Below are 19,376 nucleotides of genomic sequence, written 5' to 3' on the forward strand. Positions count from 1 at the left end.
GTGTCCACAGGAGGAGGTATTTCATATTTTAGGATACTCTAAATATTATCCAGAGGAGTCGTGGTTTTTAGGATACTCTTAAATATTATCCAGAGGAGTTGTGGTGCAGGGCTTGATGGAAATGTTAGAATGTACAGGGAGCTGAGACAGCGGGCTGTGATAGCCCTGAGAATGGACAAAGAGGACATTGTTTGATGAATCTGTGATCAGGTGGCACGCCATTTATGGTCTAGTGACCCTCGACCTGCTTACAGAGGAATCAAGGCACCTTGTTCCTCCAGACCTACACCTTATCCCACTGCAGTTATGCCAGAGGATGGTTTAGTCCTGACATATGCCTTTGCTGTACTGTCACGTTGAGACAGCTACTTTGAGCAGTTGTATACGGCTGATCCTCTTGTTGGAATGTTTGACATTTCTGGCACCAGGGATCTTAGAGCTGATTCTCCTGTCAACCGTAAGCCACCAAATCTTGGTGAGATTGCAAAGGTTGTGAAACCACTGATATGGGATTTGTGGCTTTGGAGCTGAGCTCCTCCAGGTGGGTGGAGATGTTGTTCTCCTGGTGTTAGATGATCTTTGTCAATCTGGGAGACAGGTATCATCTGTATAGACTGGAAGAAAGGACTACTTGTCCCGGTCTGGAAAGGGAAGAGTGATCATAGGAGTTGTAACAACTATAGGGGTATCACACTGCTCTCTGTGCCAGGGAAGGTCCTTGCAAGAATTATTCTGAATAGCATTTAGTTCCAGCTACTTGCTGCTGAGCGACCAGGACAGTCTGGCTTCACACCCAAGAAGCTCTGATTGCATCACTTGAGAAACTGAGGGAGGAATCAGTGTCTGGATTTGAGATTGTCCTGGATCAAGACTAAGATTCAGGCTTTTAACGACTTCCTGGACTCAGCCATCAGATGTTTATCTGTATGTTGTGAAAGAGTTGAACTTGTAGAGAAGAGACATTCACTTATCTCGGCAGTGACATACATGTCTCTGGGTCCTCAGTGTTTGAGTTCAAGAGATGCCTGGGAAGAGCGTATGGAGTTGTGAGGTCACTGGACAGAGGTGTTTGGCGATGTTTATCTTTGCAGGAGAATGAAAGTCCAAGTCTTTAGGGTCCTGGTGCTTCCTGTCTTGCTGTGTGGTCCTGAGACGGATACAAACCAGTGACCTAAAGCAACGACTGGATGTCTTTGGTACTAGCTGTTTTTGGAGGATCCTTGGGTACCACTGGATTGACCATATCAAACGAGGGGTTACTAAGAGAGGCTAAGATTAGGAGTGTTACTTGCATTGTGAGGAAGCATCAGCTTCAGCATTTTGTCTGTGTGGCCTGTTGGTCTGTGCACGATGCAGTATGCAGTGGTGAGGACCACAGTAGCTGGAGAAGGTCAAGGGATGCACATATTTCATCTGGCTGCAGCAGATAGATGGTTGTTGTACAGGTGTGGGAGTAGACCATTGCCATCCAGGACCAAAGGTGGTTCTGTGATGTTGTTCAGGTTGGATCACTAAATATTGAAGTAATAAATGTGAAATACAAAATTAATGTGGTTTTAAAAAAATGTTTGTGTCCTTGGACAAGACTGACTCTAGAGACTTTGGTCTTCTACGTCGTTTTTGTGAATTTGTATGCAGACTCTGCATAGTTTACTGAAAGCACATATCTCGTGAGAAATTCTACAGAAACATTATAACACAACTTTCACAATGAATTTCTTGATTTATTCGTGTGTTTTGAATTGAATATGCAATTAATGCTGGGAAATTTAAAGGTAGCTTAATCAGTAAATCCATAACAAAAATATATATAATATATAGAAATATTTAATGAAATATGACTTATTTCATGAGAAACGCATTTTTTTATTATGTACATTTTTTGTTTTAAATACAAAATTGTCCCTCACAATATAGCTGACAACTTTATGTCTATTAACTAATCTAGTGAATTCTAGTGTTTTTGTTGTTGTTGTTTTTTTGCCACCTGACCATGAACTCATCACTCCCCCTAGTCGCCTAGAACTTGTCATTTTGGAGCCTTTTCTTTTTCATGTTTTCCCTTTTATATATGAATGTTAGGGTTGGTATTATTTTGTATTTGATGTGAATTTCCATTGTTCTCATTTTAAAATGTCTGCTGTGTTGTCAGAATTCATTATGTATGTGAGAATTAAAACAATCGTCACAGTTTCGGGAACTCTGAATTAATAGGGAGAATTAGTAGGAAAGTCAGAGTTAGCATAAGTGCTATACAGCATTAAGGTTAGCAGAGAGTAAACATGTTGATGTTTTACACATGATATTGCAGATAATCAGGATGAAGCGTGGTGCACAGAAAACTTCCTCAGCCATGCTGCTTTACGATTGGCTGTGGTGATCAGGGCGGAGCTGCTAGAGGTGATGCAGCGAATCGAGCTTCCAGTTTCACCTCCTGCTTTTGGATTCCAAAACAACTGCACAAATATCAAGCGCGCCCTCATCTCAGGCTTCTTCTTGAAGGTAAACATCAGGTTTTGTTTTTGTCATCGTCTTTCACCCTGCCGATGAACCTCTGAGGTCACTGAAACCCAGAGTTTTCAGCGTTTATGAGGTGCAACCGACTGGTTTTACCACACGACGTGCTGTCTCGGTTAGTATGGATGGCTTTCCTGTCATTGATCTTTTTGTTGTCGTTGTTGTTGTTTTCCTTGTTCAGGTAGCTCATGATGTGGACGGCTCAGGAAACTACCTGCTGCTAACTCACCGCCATGTAACTCACCTGCATCCGTTCTCCTCATACCTGTGTCGCCAGCCGCGCCCCAACCCTCCCAGCTGGGTGCTGTACCATGAATTCACCATTTCCAGGGATAACTGCATCCGCATTGCTTCAGAGATTCACCCTCAGATGTGAGCAAAACTTTATTTATTACCTCAAATATGAATGTAGAATAACATCCAGAGCTGGGAGGTTACACAAAAAAGGACACGTGCTGTAAAGAAGACATTAATGTAATGTTAATTTGATCAGACGAGACGAAACCTTGTGTATGTGAAGCACCTTATGGCAACTTTGTTGTGATTTGGCGCTATATTAAATTAAACCTTTTTTTTCTTGACGAATACAAGACGATAACGACACTACGTCAGTGTTCTAAAACACTTACTAAGACAAAGTAACATGCATTATTGTTGACAAAAAGGATGAGACTAAAATGTTTTGCATGAAATAAAAACTGTCCTCGTTTTCGTCTTTTGAATACGCTGGACGTCCCATGCATTCAAAAATTGGCTTTTACTGTAAAATAACGTCTCCATTTTGTTGGGGGGCATCCTAGCATGTGTTTGAGCATAGATCTGTAAAGCCCACTAGAGTGGACATCAGCCTCCAAAAGGTTAACTTCTTCTTACAAACTAGGAACCTAAAAGCCAAAATATTTGTTTAATGACTGTGTGTTTAAGAAGACAACAGCACTAACTGAATTACACATCATACGATGAGTAAAAAATAAAATAAAAAATAAACATGCTGCAGAGTGAAATGGTAAATGGACTGCATGTATATAGCGCTTTTCGATCTGCATCAGATGCTCAAAGTGCTTTACAATAATGCCTCACATTCACCCTGGTGTCAGGCTGCTGCTATGCAAGGCACCCACTACACACCGGGAGCAACTTGGGGATTAAGGACCTTTCCCAAGGACCCTTAGTGATTTTCTGGTCAGGCTGGGATTTGAACCCAGGATCCTCTGGTCTCAAGCCCAATGCTTTAACCACTATACCATCACCTATAAAAAATTAAATTAATAAATTCATCTGATGCCAATGTCAAACATTTAATGAAAAGCATTTATATTTACACTGTCTGACTGTGAATAGTGTCTGATCAGCTTTCTGAGGCTCAGATTAAAGTTACTGTGTGTATATTTTTGACCATAGCAGCAAACGCTACATCCGTCCAATATAAATTTATTTTTAAAATTATTTATGACTAATGTATAACAAAATGAAATATAACAAAATATAATGTAATATAATGAAATATAACAAAAATAATGAAATCTGAACTGTGCATCATATTTAAATTAAAATGACTCAAGTTGTTGCTCTTATGATTGATAAAAACATTACAAATCTTGAATTATTTTATTTTATTCTGCTTTGCTTTAACAAATTTCCATCCAGTTCTGAGTGCAAATAGAATAACTAGAGCCAACAAATGTTTCATTTCAGAAGACCTGCACCCCTACAGCACTGTGGGTTTACAAGCAAACCAAATGTCTAAATGTATCCGATGGGAAAGCTTCCAGATTAAAATATTGGGGGAAAAACACCACAAGCTTTCAGTAACTCAATAAGTGTATTTTGTCAGGTAATGATAACATTTGGTATTTGAGATGTGTGAAATCAAAGAGGAGGCTTTTGTTGAGGAGGAGCCAAAATCCAGCATACAGTACTTGATAACATACTGGATTGATACAAACATGAAGTATGGGGAAAATATCACAGATTTATTGACTACAGTCAGACAAACCATGTCTTCCACTCAGTGCCGGCCCTAACCAATTTGGCACCCGAGGCAAGATTTTTAATGACAGCACCGCCACCCATCCCCACCCACACACAGGTGGAGACAGCAGGATAGAAACATATGGTCTCATGTGATTCAGAGTGATGTGTGATCGCAGCCCTTGAAACTTTAAGGATTTTTCGACTTGCCAGTCACCAGTGGCTGAAGATTCTCTCCAGTGGTACTTGCTGCCAACAGAACAGTGATCCTCTCTTGCTAGTTTTCCACCTTTGCAAGTGTCACCTCTGATAAAGACTTGGATGGAAGAGTCCTGAAAAACAACCCTGTTTCATCACAGCTGAAGATGTCCTTATCTCCATAACCAGCACAGACATCTTTCAAATGTTTCGACCACTCATTAACCACTTTTTCATCCATGTCAGCAGCCTTACCACTGAAAACTGAACATTTTATGTTGTGTCTGGCTTGAAAACTGAAGCCAACCATTATTTTCACTGAAATCAACACATCCCAACTCCAAAGAAATCTACATCCAGTAACTTAAGCCTGGTTCACACGATAGGATTTTAAAATTATCTTTAGGTTTCCAAAACCTGAGAGACCACACACGTGGAGATAAAAAATCATGGCTCTAACAGGTTTGGTGGTACAATGTGTGGTGTTCAGCCACACGGTAAGAACAACACCACCACACACACACACACACACACACACACACACACACACACACACACACACACACACACACACACACACACACAGATTTCACACACACACACACACACACACACAGATTTCACACACAAACATTTACAGTTCAGACAGGAAATCTCGCAAAATCTCTCGAGATTAAACGTGACTTCAGAATAAACAAACGGAGGTACTTTGTGGACTTTTTAAAACAGAAGGGAAAAAATGATACAAAAAGAAAAACAAAAGGTGTTCTTTAAAAGAGTGGAGACAGCGCAACCACTGGACTTTCTGGTAAGTCAGAACAGCTGTTTTGACTTTATTTTCCGCTCCATGCATCCGTCAACTCACTTTCTGATTGGCTGCACGTCACATTCAGCAGGCTGCGTGCTCGTTTGTGGTCAGAGGACACAACACGCGCTGCGATATCGGGCCAAAAAAATCCAACAAGTTGAATATCCCGATTTACGGTCGGAGCGCTCTTGACACCCTTCTGAGCAGATCAGAGCGCTCTGAACACACCACACACGGCAGGAATATCTAAGATTATCTTTAGGGTCATCATGATTGTCGGGGCGTCCTTAAGATTGCCGGAAGGTGAAGATCGGGTCTGATATCGGCCTAATTATCCTGCCGTGTGAACCCGGCCTTAGCTGCCATGGTTGATTTAATTTCATTTTGAACTTATGGCCATTAATAAGTATGAAATCCTCATTTACATACCACTGCGTACGTCACAGTACCACACACAGACAAATCCAAGTTTGTGTGTGTGCTTCTCTGACAGAACACACACACACAGTTCACACTTCTTCCCACATAGACCTCAAGATATGTATGCTTATTTTGAAACAAAGCCTGAAACATCAGTGACTGTAATTTTCACGAGTTGCGACAAAACAGACTCTGGTCCACCTGTTACATATGGAGACATTTATTCTTAGAGAAACAAATCCGAAGTAAATTGTTAAACTCTTTAAATGTGTCTGACGTTTACAATGAAGCATTTTTTAAGTTCTGTGTAAGAGGAGAAATTTCCCTCTGTGCTGCTGGAACAGTAGTCTGTCAAGCTATATAAATGTTCATATTTACTTGCATATCATTCCTGTAAACACTTTCTAAAAAAGATACTGGCTTGGGAGAAATTCAGGGCTACTAATTCAAGAGTCCGGTCATGTTTATTGTCACTGTGACCTGCGCTTCTGTACAGTCAGAAATGAAATATTGTTCCTCCTACCATGAAGAGTGTACATACATAATTATATAAAAAGAAATGGCTTCAGTTGTAGTAAAACATACAAGTCCCTCACACACATTGGCAGCAACATACTGAGGCAGGTAAAGTGCAAATAGCAGTGTATAAGAATTGCACCAGTGGAGTGTAAAGCACTGTGACGTATGAAGCAGTGCAGAGGAGTGCTGTGATATTGGGGGGGGGGGGGGGGGGGGGGGTTGGATGGTTCAGGAGTGGCAGGGAGAGGCCCGGAGATGGGGGAGCACAATAGTGTTCAGGATCCTCAGCCTGAGGAGCAAATCTGTTGAGGAACCTGGTGGTTCTGGTGCAGTTCCTCCTGTATCTTTTTTGTGATGGCAGGAGGAAAAACAGTCCATGTAAAGGGTGAGAGAGGTTTGAGAAGTGAGATTAAATTATATTTCTGTCAGGTGATGTCAACAGGTGATTGTATTTATAATTTCAGACCATAGAGCTCCACTTCTTTCTGACGGTCCTGCATCATGAATGGTCATTCATCAATAGTTGATATAAGCACACGGACAAAGGGTTACTTTGGGAGACCACACAAAATATGAAAAATATATTTGGTTCAAACTGGCTGCAATGAAATAGAAATCAAAGTAAATTTAAGAATGACAGGCGGGGGGCAGGGCAGCAGGTTTTTCAAATTACTGTTTCCATATTCCATACCGCCCCAAGCTTTTCAGATTCAGGAGTTACAAAATAGGATAATGTGCAGCAGGAGAAAATTGAGTTTGAACATTTTATCCAAGTTGTATGTAAACTTGTGTCCTGTGGCTGTCGTGTCTCTGTTGCAGGTTGGTTGAACTGGCGCCGCAGTACTACCTGGGAAATCTGCCATCGAGTGATGGCAAAGAGCTGCTGATGGAGCTGAGGCAGAGTCTAGACCCTCGATATGGGTCGGACCAGGAAGGAGCGTCTGAGGAGTGCAGCAGGACACACAGAGCCAGAGAGGCTGATGGGAGTTCACAGTCTTCCAATCAATCCACCACTGAGCTGTGCGTGGTCCAGTGACCTCAAGTTGTGACACAGTGATCATGTTTCACTGCATTAGACTGAACTTTGATGGTTTGTGTGATATCCCCCCCACTGGATTTAAAGTTGAAAACGATGTACAGTGATTTGTCTTTGTATATCAGATGTACAGTGGGTTTGAAAAACACCTCTTTATTTTCTCCATTGTTGTCACACTATTTTCTAAATTTTAGAATTTTAAAAGCATTTTTTTAAATCTACGTGGGGCATCTGTTGATTGTGGAGTGATACTCATAGATTATGACATACAAAAAAAAATTTAAAAAATTGTAAATTTGTTGAAAAGCTGAATGAAGGTTGGACGTATGTCACGGGCCGTGTGCCGGTTTTATCAAAACACTACTGCAATAAGTTAACAATGCATCCATGAGAGCACAGATGACTTTTAACCTCAATGTTGAAGAGCCGTGCACAGAAGTGGAGCTGTGCACTTTTTGGTGCTCACTTCTGCTCCAGTAATTACAGAAATTAGCTGTCATGCTTTTACACATGAACAATTTTCCTGCACGTTGTTTCAGTCTCCTGTGTTGGTCGTAATTCTGCGTTTCTCCTTCAACTTAATTTTGGTGATAAACACCCAGGCAGAAAAGTTAAATTTAAATAAAAAGTTGGTTTCATGTCTGAATGATCTGAGTGATGTTTCATTTTAGTGAACTTTTTTCATTCTTTGTTCATGATGGCACAAAAGTGTCGCTGCTTCATTAAGGTTTTTTCTGCCAAACCTGGTATGTGGAAGAAGGTTGGCCTTGGAATTCACCTTAAAGGGTTGATTTGGGCTAACGTCATTTGGGTCAAGTACATGGACTTGGATTTTCATCTCAATTTGGAGCAAATATAGTACACATACCTGTAGGTGGATTACAGAATTGCCCTGGCAAGGTCAGCCAGAGGTCAGTAATTTAAGGGTAGGTCAAAGTCATTTTGGGCAAAATTTGGATTTCCATCAGGCAATGACTTGTATTGTTTACAAGGAAATTATGTCCAAAGGTTATTGTGTAGCAAACTATTAGCGTTAAATATTGGAAATATCGTCAACAGCCTCTAATGGATTTTTGTGAATGTATACAGCGTATCTGAAAAATACTCAGTGCTTCACTTTCTCAACATTTTATGTTACAGCCTTATTCCAAAATGGAGTAAATTCATTTTTATGATTTTTTTTTTTTTTTTTTTTTGCAAATATGTTTAAAAAATAAAATCAATACAAATCAATAAGTATTCACAGCCTTTGCTCGATACTTTATTGATGCACCTTTTACAGCAATTACAGCCTCAAGTCTTCTTGAATATGATGCCACAAGCTTAGTGCACCTATCTTTGGGCAGTTTTGTCCATTCCAAAGAGGAATGGACAAAAGAGGACCATTCCTCCATACCTCTCAAGCTCCATCAGGTTGGATGAGTGTCAGTGCACAGCGATTTTCAGATCTCTCCAGAGATGTTCAATCAGTCAGGTCTGGGCTCTGGCTGGGTCACTCAAGGACATTCATAGAGTTGTCCTGAAGCCACTCCTTTGATATCTTGGCTGTGTGCTTAGGGTCATTGTCCTGCTGAAAGATGAACCGTCTCCACAGTCTGTCAAGAGCACTCTGGAGCAGGTTGTCATTCAGGATGTTTGTATATTGCTGCATTCATCTTTCCCTCAATCCTGACTAGTCTCCCAGTTCCTGCCACTGAAAAACATTCCCACAGCATGATGCTGCCACCAGCATGCTTTACTGTCGGGAAGAGTTCAATCTTTGTCTCATCAGACCAGAAAATTTAGTTTTTCATGGTCAGAGTCCTTCAAGTGCCTTTTGGCAAACCCCAGGTGGACTGCCATGTGCCTTTTTCCAAGGAGTGGCTTCCATTAGGCCACTCTACCATACAGGCCTGATTGGTTGATTGCTGCAGAGATGGTTGTCCTTCTGGAAGATTATCCTCTCTCCAAAGAGGAATGCTGGAGCTCTGACAGAGTGACCATTGGGTTCTCGGTCACCTCCCTGACTAAGGCCCTTCTCCCCCAGTCACTCAGTTTAAACAAGTGGCCAGCTCTAGGAAGAGTCCTGGTGGATCCAAGATTTTTCCATTTACTGATGATGGAGGTCAATGTCCTCAGTGGGACCTTCAAAGCAGCAGAAATGTTTCTGCCTTGAGACAACCCTGTCTCAGAGGTCTGCAGACACTTCCTTTGACTTCATGCTTGGTTTGAGCTCTGATATGCACTCAACTGTGGGACCTTATATGTAAACAGGTGTGTGTCTTTCCAAATCATGTCCAATCAACTGAATTTACCCCAGGTGGACTCCAGTAAACATCTCAAACAGGATGTACCTCAACTCAATTTTGAGCTTCATAGCAAGGGCTGTGAATATGTGGTTTCTTAGGTTTTTTTTTTATTATTATTATTTTTAATAAATTTACAAAATAAAAAAAAAAATTTTCATTATGGGGTGTTGTGAGTAGAATTTTGAGGGGAAGATTAATTTATTCCTTTTTGGAATAAAGCTGTAACGTGGAAAAAGTGAAGCACTGTGAATACTTTGCAGATGCCCTGTCAATCCATAAATAAAATAAAATTTGCAGACTGGGTATGATCTGAACATGGGATTCTATGTTTTTTGATGTGTGTGTGTGTGTGTGTGTGTGTGTGTGTGTGTGTGTATTTGAGTCTAAATCATTTATCACATTGTCTCATATGAAGCAAAGTTTTTCATGTTAAATATTAAATAATTTGTATTATTTCCGTTTATTATATTTATGTTTAACACAGTAGCAACATCTCCCCCAAATCACAATCCTGATTGCTCAGTTTTTTTTATTTGTATTGATTGTTTTTTTAAATAGTATGTGATTTCTTGTACTTTTTTCATACGAAAACTTATATTGGGAAAATGGATGTGTACCAAGTGGAAGGTAAGACCAGAAGCATCGGCGGTTGTTCTACCATGGGGTCTGTAATCCTGAAGGAAATGTAGGGTTCGAGGCCCACCAGCCTGCAGGTCTCTGTGTAAAGCTGTTACATTGGATCTACACACCTCACACTGCTGGTTTCATCTGTGAAGCTTTCATGAAAAACACTTGACAACAAAGGATTAATACAATACATGCAAAATGTGGACAGTCAGGATGGGAGAGAAATCACTGCTCAAATATCAGAATCGAAAATATATAGTAATTTTACACCTACAAAGAATTTGATTGATGCATAAACAATAGGAAAAGAAAGACACTTATATAAGGAGAAAAAACAGACAAAACTATATTCACTGTTAAATAAATAAAACGTAATGGAATAGAATCGAGCGTATATATTTAAAAAAAAAAAAAAAAAAAAATCACACCTGCCCAGTAGACCAACCACGTTGTCACCAGGCTCATTACGCTGCAAAAACTAGTTCTTATGCGGTTCTAATGGTTTTGGTTCTAAAATTTACTCACGTCCATGTACTACATCGTTTAAGACGCTACTCGAAACATATTGAGAACATGTATCCAAATATTCAACAAAGGTTATGTATTAAAAAATAAATCCTTGCATGCGGACTGATTTTTATCAGTGAAGAGGCCAATACATGAGTTGGCGCAACTGGTTTCGCTTTTTTTGGACGGAATCGTCGAGTGAAGTTTGTTTATCATTTTGTCTTCTTGTTAACGTGAGTACACCTGGCAAGATGTATGTAAAATATGTTGTTAAATTTTGTGGTTTTCTATTTTCTTTCTTCTCGAGTTGTAAAAAATAGCTCTAATTGACTGGCTTAAGAACTTTTTCATGTCGGTGTTAGCTGATACAGATAGTAGTAACAGTGTAATCTAATGTTAGCTGTGCAGGTTATACGGCTTTAAATGACATATTAAAATCTCAAACGTTAATTTTGCTCGCTGTAGCAGGTTTCCTAGTTTAGCGCCGGTGTGTCGCATTCCGCCATTTAATGTGCACGTGCCGTCTGCGCCATGACGGAAAGTGAAATTTGCGGGTTTTTTTTCCCGTTTCATTAAAGTCTGATGTTGAACTCAAACATTGTGCTCACTGCTTTTTAGTTTGCACAAACTACAGGTTCAAATAAGTTTATGCTTTGTATTTTAAAATTGAAAGTTTCGTAAAAAAAGAAATCACTTTGCACATCCCTTAACGACAGGTGCGTAAGAGAAGGCACAAAGGCTGCTAAACAAACCAAAAAAAAAAACAAACCAAAAAAAAACTCTCGCACACTGCCTCACTTGCAACACAACACAAGAGTGAATTTAATCAAGCAAACAAGCAAGCAACGTTTCGGCCAAAGGCCATCATCAGGCAAATAATTTCCATCTTCTTCTTTGTATTTCCCTACAGACTACGCACGGCTAGTGAAAATAATTTCCATGAATGAAAAGCCATCTTAAATAGGGTGTGGCTGATTACATCACAGGATGTTGTCATAGAAAAAAAACATAACCTTTTTAATATACACTTCCATAAAACTCATACAATAATGTATGTCACAATGAAACATATTACATAAAAAATAGATATATAAGACAGCTCAATAGACATATACATACATATATACACATACATATGCACACACATACCCATTCATCAAGAGACCTGCCTCAATAAATAAACTAGACAGAGGAAATGGAGCATATACCATAGGACTATAATAGAAAAATGTCATAAGAAGATATTGAGAATCAGTTCATCATTAAGCCCCTTAGGTGCCAAAGTTGGTAATGTTTCAATCCTGTAGGCCTCTCATTTTTTCAAAAGTTTATCATGGTCTCCCCCTCTAAAAGGAGGAGGGACCTGTTCAATGCCACAAAAATGAAGAGTACTTACGTTATGATGTGCATCATTGAAATGAACAGCTACTGGATAATTCCTGTCATTTCTGCGAATTGAACTTTTGTGTTCACTTATTCTTTGTTTTAATTGTTTTATGGTCTTGCCCACATATGCTAAACCACAAGGACAGCGTAAGAGATAAATCACATGTGTGGATACACAAGTTATTACATTCCGAATGGATATTTTTTTACCGCAGTGGGGGTGCTGGAAAAAAATAGTTTCATAAGCATTATTACATTGTGCACAATTCCCACACTGGTAATTTCCATTCGGAATAGGTGCCAGTAAACTCTGGACAGATGTAACTTTAGGGGTAACGTTGGCACGAACAAGATAGTCTCTAAGAGGGGAGGGTATCTAAAAATTGTAGAGAGCTCAGGATCAGATGTCAAAATGTGTCAGTGTTTTTTAAAAATAGTCTTGATGGTAGCAGAGTGAGGAGAATACTGTGCAATGCATGTAACAGAGAATTCCTTTTTCTGTTTCACAGTCTTTTTTAACAGTTCTGAACGTGTTTTCTTCAAAGCCAGGTCATATGCCTTCTCAACCCAAATGGATGGGTAACCCCTTTCTATGAATCTTCTTTTCATTTCCCCTGCCTGTTCGATGAAATTTTCATCAGAATGGCAAATACGCCTAAGTCTGTAAAACTGGCTAATGGGGAGACCCTTTTTGAGCGATGTAGGGTGAAAACTAGAAGCTAACAGCAAAGTATTTCTATCAATCTCCTTCCTATATAAAGAAGTGATGATAGTACCATTAGCTTTCATAACCAGCATATCCAAAAAACTGACTCTTTCAGTACTGTATTGCGATGTAAAAAATAAACTTGATTCAAAGCTGTTCAACAAGTTAAATTCATTGACCTCTTGTGGGCTGCCATTAAAAACACAAAAAATATCATCAGTGTATCTGAACCATTTAAGAATATTACGCATAAACAGATTTTTTTCCTGATTAAACACAAATTGCTTTTCAAAAAATCCAACATACAAATTTGCATAATTGGGTGCACAAATGGTACCCATACTTGTACCAGATATTTGTAAATAAAACTCATTTTCAAAGCAAAAATAGTTGTGTTTCATGATAAATTCAGTGAAATCCAAAATCAGTTCATTTGGAGGACTAGATGAACTATCTCTCTGTTGGAGGTAATGCCTTAATGCCTCTATACCTCCTTCATGGGGAATATTAGTATAAAGGTTAGTGATGTCTAATGTTAACATGAGGACATTCTCAGGTAAATCTTTAAGATCAGAACATTTTTCTATAAAGTCACTTGAGTCTCTTATATATGATGGAAGGGTGTGAACAAATGGCTTGATATAATAATCCACATACGTGGATAGAGGGGACCACAGAGAGTCATTTTGAGCCACTATAGGGCGCCCTGGAGGATTACTCAAAGATTTATGTATTTTCGGAAGAGTATATGTAACAGGGCATATGGGATATTTGAAAAACAGGAATTCAAAAACTTTTTAGACTTAGCTTCTTCAAGATAAAACAAAAGTTTTTTCTGAAAGAGCATAGTGGGATTATGGTCCAACTTCTTATAAAAACGAGCATCTGACAGTTGGAGTAGAATTTCCTGCCTGTATTTTTCATAGTCTTGAATACAGATAGCACCCCCTTTATCAGCCGGTTTGATCACAATATCTTTATCCTTCATTAATTCCTTCAGGGCATCTTTTCTTCTTTGGAAAGATTATGATTATATTTATAAGGTTTATCCACACATTTTTTTAATGTCCTGTTCAATAGCCTACAAAACGTATTAATTGAAGCATTGGATGTATTAGGACAGAAAGTACTTTTACCTTTAAACAATGACTGCATTGGAGTCGATAAACTGATTTTAGAAAAAAAATGTCTCAATTTTATTTGTCTAAAGCATTTAAAAAGGTCCACCTTTAAACCAAATGCGTTGATAGGGCTGTATGGAACAAATGATAAACCCTTATGAAGTACAGACCTCTGACTGACTATCTGACAATAGTTTGGAAGACATATTGATTACCGTGTCTGTGATTGGTACCCGCGCGTCCACGGTCGCCGCGCGGCTGGCGGTTGAGTGCCTCCCCCTCCGGGTTTTTCTTTGCCTTGTTGTAGCCGCTTCTTGCAAAAGGGTCTCTTTAAAAAGCGGGCAGAGTGCAGCATCCTTGGAAATTAGGCTAGGCAGAATCAAATCAAGTCAATTTTAATTATATAGCGCCAAATCACAACAAACAGTTGCCCCAAGGCACTTTATATTGTAAGGCAAAAGCCATACAATAATTACAGAAAAACCCCAATGGTCAAAACGACCCACTATGAGCAAGCACTTGGCCACAGTGGGAAGGGAAAAAACTCCCTTTTAACAGGAAGAAACCTCCAGCAGAACCAGGCTCAGGGAGGGGCAGTCTTCTGGTGGGACTGGTTGGGGCTGAGGGGAGAGAGTCAGGAAAAAGACATGCTGTGGAAGAGAGCAGAGATCAATCACTAATGATTAAATGCAGAGTGGTGCATACAGAGCAAAAAGAGGTGAATAAAAAACACTCAGTGCATCATGGAAACCCCCAGCAGTCTAAGTCTATAGCAGCATAACTAAGGGATGGTTCAGGGTCACCTGATCCAACCCTAACTATAAGCTTTAGCAAAAAGGAAAGTTTTAAGCTTAATCTTAAAAGTAGAGAGGGTGTCTGTCTCCCTAATCCGAATTGGGAGCTGGTTCCACAGGAGAGGAGCCTGAAAGCTGAAGGCTCTGCCTCCCATTCTACTCTTACAAACCCTAGGAACTACAAGTAAGCCTGCAGTCTGAGAGCGAAGCGCTCTATTGGGGTGATATGGTACTATGAGGTCTCTAAGATAAGATGGGACCTGATTATTCAAAAACTTATAAGTAAGAAGAAGAATTTTAAATTCTGTTCTGGAATTAACAGGGACATGGAGTTAATTTGAACATGAAACTACAGCTCTTGTAGAAGTTGATATTCTGTGAATTCTCAAATATCCCATTATTCCAATAGATTTGAAACTCTCAAAATGACTGGCCGGGCACGAGCAAGGGCAAGAGGCCGAGCACGTGGCCAAGAGGTGGCGACTCCTGGTGCGGTAAGTGACGTCTTCATCTTCACACTATTCACATTGCTTCAACACACATTTGACTATGAAATGAGCAGCTGTGGGAATCGTTCAAAATAACATTTATTATTAACATTTTATTTTAGGGCTGGGTGAGTTGTCGATGTAATCTATTATGTTGATTACATGAATGCTTTTTCTTTTTTTTTTATTATGTTTATTGAACATTTTAATTATTTACACACACACACACACACACAAAAGAAATAAACAAAAAACCAATACAGCACAGATGCAAAAACAGATAATAAAACAGGGCATGTGTATACAGTAGTAACAGCAAAAGGAAAAAGAAAATACACAAATTTCACAAGCCAGCCCTCTAATTTTTAAGAGTATCCAGTACTTTTTCCCAAGTCTTAAAATCCTGAGATTTCCCTTTAAGCCGAAATCTTATTCTTTCTAGGTTTACAACTTCCGAAACTAACTTTTTCCAAACCTGAATGGACGGGGCTTCATCCCTCACCCATTTAACCATAATTGATTTTCGAGCCAACATCAATAAAAATTGGATGATCTCTTTATTCTGGGCATTGAAGTCCCCTGGAATGTAGCCAAGAAGACACAGCAGTTGGCTGGGGAGGAGTGACTGTCCTGTAACAGAGTTAATTTCACCACATATCCCCCGCCAGAATGCTTCTATGAGTTTGCACTCCCAAAGACAATGAAATCTGGTCCCCGTGACTAATTTACATTTTGGGCATTTGGGTGACGTCCCAGGAGTATGTTTGCTATAGATATTGGGCGATATATAAACATTATGTAAGATATTGTATTGCATCTCCCTAAATCTATTACATATTGAAATCCTGGAAGGTAGCAGCACAATATCCTCCCATGATTCAGAGTCTATTGTAATTTTGAGAGTGGTATTCCATGTTGTTCGTAGTTTTTCTAGTCTGTCTTTTTTGCATGTGTGCAGTTCCGAGTAGAATCTTGAAATAAAGCGCCCGCGCTTATGACAATCCAAAATTGTGTTTTCAAGAGTGAAACACTCCCCAGAGAGCTCCAGCGATTGCATCTTTGCCTTAATATAATGCCTTAGCTGAAGATATTTATAGAAATCCCTGGCCGACGCCCCCAATTGTCAGATCTGGATTATCTACCAATGATGTTAAAGATGAAAGATTCCCATTCTGTTCAAATATTTTCCTCAGAGCCCCCCAAGCCCTAATAGTGTTAGTAATCAAATAATTATCTTTAATCTTAGGTGACAGCTCCTGAGTACGTTTATCTAGGAGATTTATTGGGTGATATGGTTTACAGGCATCTTTCTCAATCTCAAACCATGGCAAATTATGTTTTTGAGTGGCCCATATTGAAATAATTCTTGCATGAATAGACAATATATAATTTTCAACTTTTGGTAAGCCCCAGCCACCCAGGTTCTCTGGAAGCTGTAAAATGTCCCTTTTAATTTTTGGTTTCCTGGCTGCCCAGATGAAATTTGAGATTGCCCTATTTATCTCAGCCTTGGGATTAGCCTTAGTCCTTGGGATTAAGAAACACAAATAACATAGAAATTGGGTAAATTAATTTTGGGAGGATTATCATTTTAATGAGATTAATCCTACCCAAGAAAGATATAGGGAGCTTCATCCAGCATTTAAATTTGTCTTTGATATGATTAATGATAGGAATAATGTTTTCAGAATACAATTGATTAGATTTGGGCGTAATATAAATTCCCAGATATTTTAACCCTGTAGGGGCCTATCGAAATGGTTTAATAAACTCTGGTTCTCCCTGGTCACAGATATTCACAGGAATTATTTCAGATTTCCCATAATTTACCTTATATCCCGATATCTGACTAAAATTGTTGACACATTCAATTAGAGCTGGAATGGATTGTATAGGTTCTGTTAGGGTCAAAAGTATGTCGTCAGCGTATAATAATATTTTATACTGATTTGTTCCTAATGTTACCCCCCTGATATCTGCTCTTTGTCTAATTGCTATTGCTAATGGCTCTATGGCCAGGGAGAAGAGCAGAGGCGAGAGAGGATTTCCCTGAGCAGTCCCTCTTCCAAGACTGAAAGGTGCTGACAGGAGCCCATTAGTCAAAACAGACGCAACCGGTTTTTCATAAAGGAGTTTCACCCATCTTATAATTTTATCTCCAAATCCAAATTGTTGAAGTGTTTTGAATAAATAATCCCATTCAATACGGTCGAAGGCCTTTTTGGCATCCATTGAGACCAATACACCTGATGTTTTAGTGTGATGAAAATGTTGAATGATGTTAATAAGACACCTAGTATTATTTGATGATGATCTCTCCTTTATAAAACCAGCTTGATCTATCTTAACTATATCAGGTACTACCTTTTCCAGTCTAGTGGCCAGGATCTTAGACAGAATTTTCATATCTACACCAAGTAAACTAATTGGGCGGTATGAAGAACACTTTTCTAGATTCTTGTCTTTCTTAGGAATAACAATTATATTTGCCACATACATTGAGTCAGGGAGCTTCGAACATTCAAAGGAAGTGTTAAAGACCCGTTGTAAAACTTTACTTATTTTCCCTTTTAAAATTTTAAAAATTCGACGGGGTAACCGTTAGCCCCTGGACATTTACCGGATTGGAGCGATGAGATGGCTTGCTCTATTTCTAATATTGTTATAGGTCCTTCTAATGATTTTGCTTGTTCCGCAGATAACCGAGGTACGAGGTCTATTAGATAAGAAACCGACACTTTTATTTATTTTTTTAACTATATGGATTTGAATGACGTGCTATTCCACCAATCATGCTTGAACCCTCGTGCGCATGCGTGAGTTTTTTTTCACGCGTGTCGGTGATGTCATTTCCCTGTGGGCAGGCCTTGAGTGAGATGTGGTTCAGCCCTCTCGGCTGAATTCCTTTGTTTCACACGCTGCTGGAGACGGAGCGTGTTGCTTTATCAAAATTTTTTCTGGACCTGTGAGGAATATCCGAGTGGACACTATTTGAGAAATTTAGCTGGTTTTCGATGAAAAGTTTAACGGCTGATGAGAGATTATGGGGTGTTTCTGTCGCTGTTAGGACTTCCCACGGAGCGGGACGTCGCGCAGCGTTTCCAGGCGCCGTCGTCGGCCTGTTTCGACCTGAAAACATCCTAATTTAAGGCTTAATTCACCCAGGACGTCGTGAGAAAACAGAGAAGATTCAGAAGAGGCCGGCATGAGGACTTTATGCGGACATTCCACTGTTTAAGGACATTTTTTAATGAAAGACGTGCGCGCAAATTCACCGAGTCGTTTCCGTGACGACTCGGTGAATCTGTGTGCGCCGCGACAGGAAAAACACCTCCATGTTGAAAACCATTTGTAAAATTCAGGCGGCTTTTGGTGGCTTTCAACAAGTGACTAACTGAGAAATTGTTTAACAGCTTGGGCATGCTCCAACTTGCCCGTTAAGGTTTCCAATGGGGGTGTTTTTCCTGTCGCGACCCCCGCGGTCGGGTCCGGCCCGACATGCGACTCTGCCCGCACGTTCTTTCATTACAAAATGTCCGTTAACAATGGAATGTCCGAATAAACTCCTCATGTCGACTTCTTCTGAAAGTTCTCTGTTCTCTGACGACTTACTGGGTCAACAGAGCCTGAAATGTGGAAGTTTTCAACTTGAAACGGCGAGACGTTGCCGCCTCGAAGCGCAGATCGCCGTCAGGCGCCGTGGGCCATCCTTAAAGCGACACTACCAGACCAAAATCTCTCATCAGCCCTTAAAATTTTTACTGAAAACCAGCTGAATTTATCGAATGATGTCCACTCAGTTGTGCCTTAGTTTTTGAAAAAATTTTGATCAAACAAAGCAGCAGTCTCTGAGCCATTCCTAAACAATGAAAAAACGACGAGAGGGTGGGCGACTCCTCACTCAAAGACTGCCCACAGGCGAATGACGTAACCGACAGGCGTGAAAAACTCTCGCATGCCCACAAGGGTTCAAGCACGTCTGATGTAATC

At 39.8% G+C, this 19,376-nt stretch overlaps 2 protein-coding genes across 3 annotated transcripts in view; both read left to right on the top strand.

The window, feature by feature from the left end:
- dqx1 (DEAQ box RNA-dependent ATPase 1) overlaps positions 1-7,951 on the top strand; it is an 81,010-nt gene extending 73,059 nt beyond the window's left edge. For both annotated transcript variants that reach the window (XM_034192188.1, XM_034192189.1), the window contains exons 10-12: positions 2,312-2,502; positions 2,699-2,889; positions 7,253-7,951. In XM_034192188.1, the coding sequence (XP_034048079.1) occupies positions 2,312-2,502; positions 2,699-2,889; positions 7,253-7,469 (599 nt within the window). In that variant the 3' untranslated portion in view covers positions 7,470-7,951. The remainder of the gene's footprint in view (positions 1-2,311; positions 2,503-2,698; positions 2,890-7,252) is intronic.
- Positions 7,952-15,313: 7,362 nt separating this feature from the next.
- The window catches only part of piwil1 (piwi-like RNA-mediated gene silencing 1), a 141,190-nt gene continuing 137,127 nt past the window's right edge, over positions 15,314-19,376 (top strand). The window contains exon 1 of the mRNA XM_034192708.1: positions 15,314-15,392. Within this exon, the coding sequence (XP_034048599.1) occupies positions 15,324-15,392 (69 nt within the window). The 5' untranslated portion in view covers positions 15,314-15,323. The remainder of the gene's footprint in view (positions 15,393-19,376) is intronic.

Source organism: Thalassophryne amazonica, chromosome 17 (genome assembly GCF_902500255.1).
Source record: "Thalassophryne amazonica chromosome 17, fThaAma1.1, whole genome shotgun sequence".
Lineage (NCBI taxonomy): Eukaryota > Metazoa > Chordata > Actinopteri > Batrachoidiformes > Batrachoididae > Thalassophryne > Thalassophryne amazonica.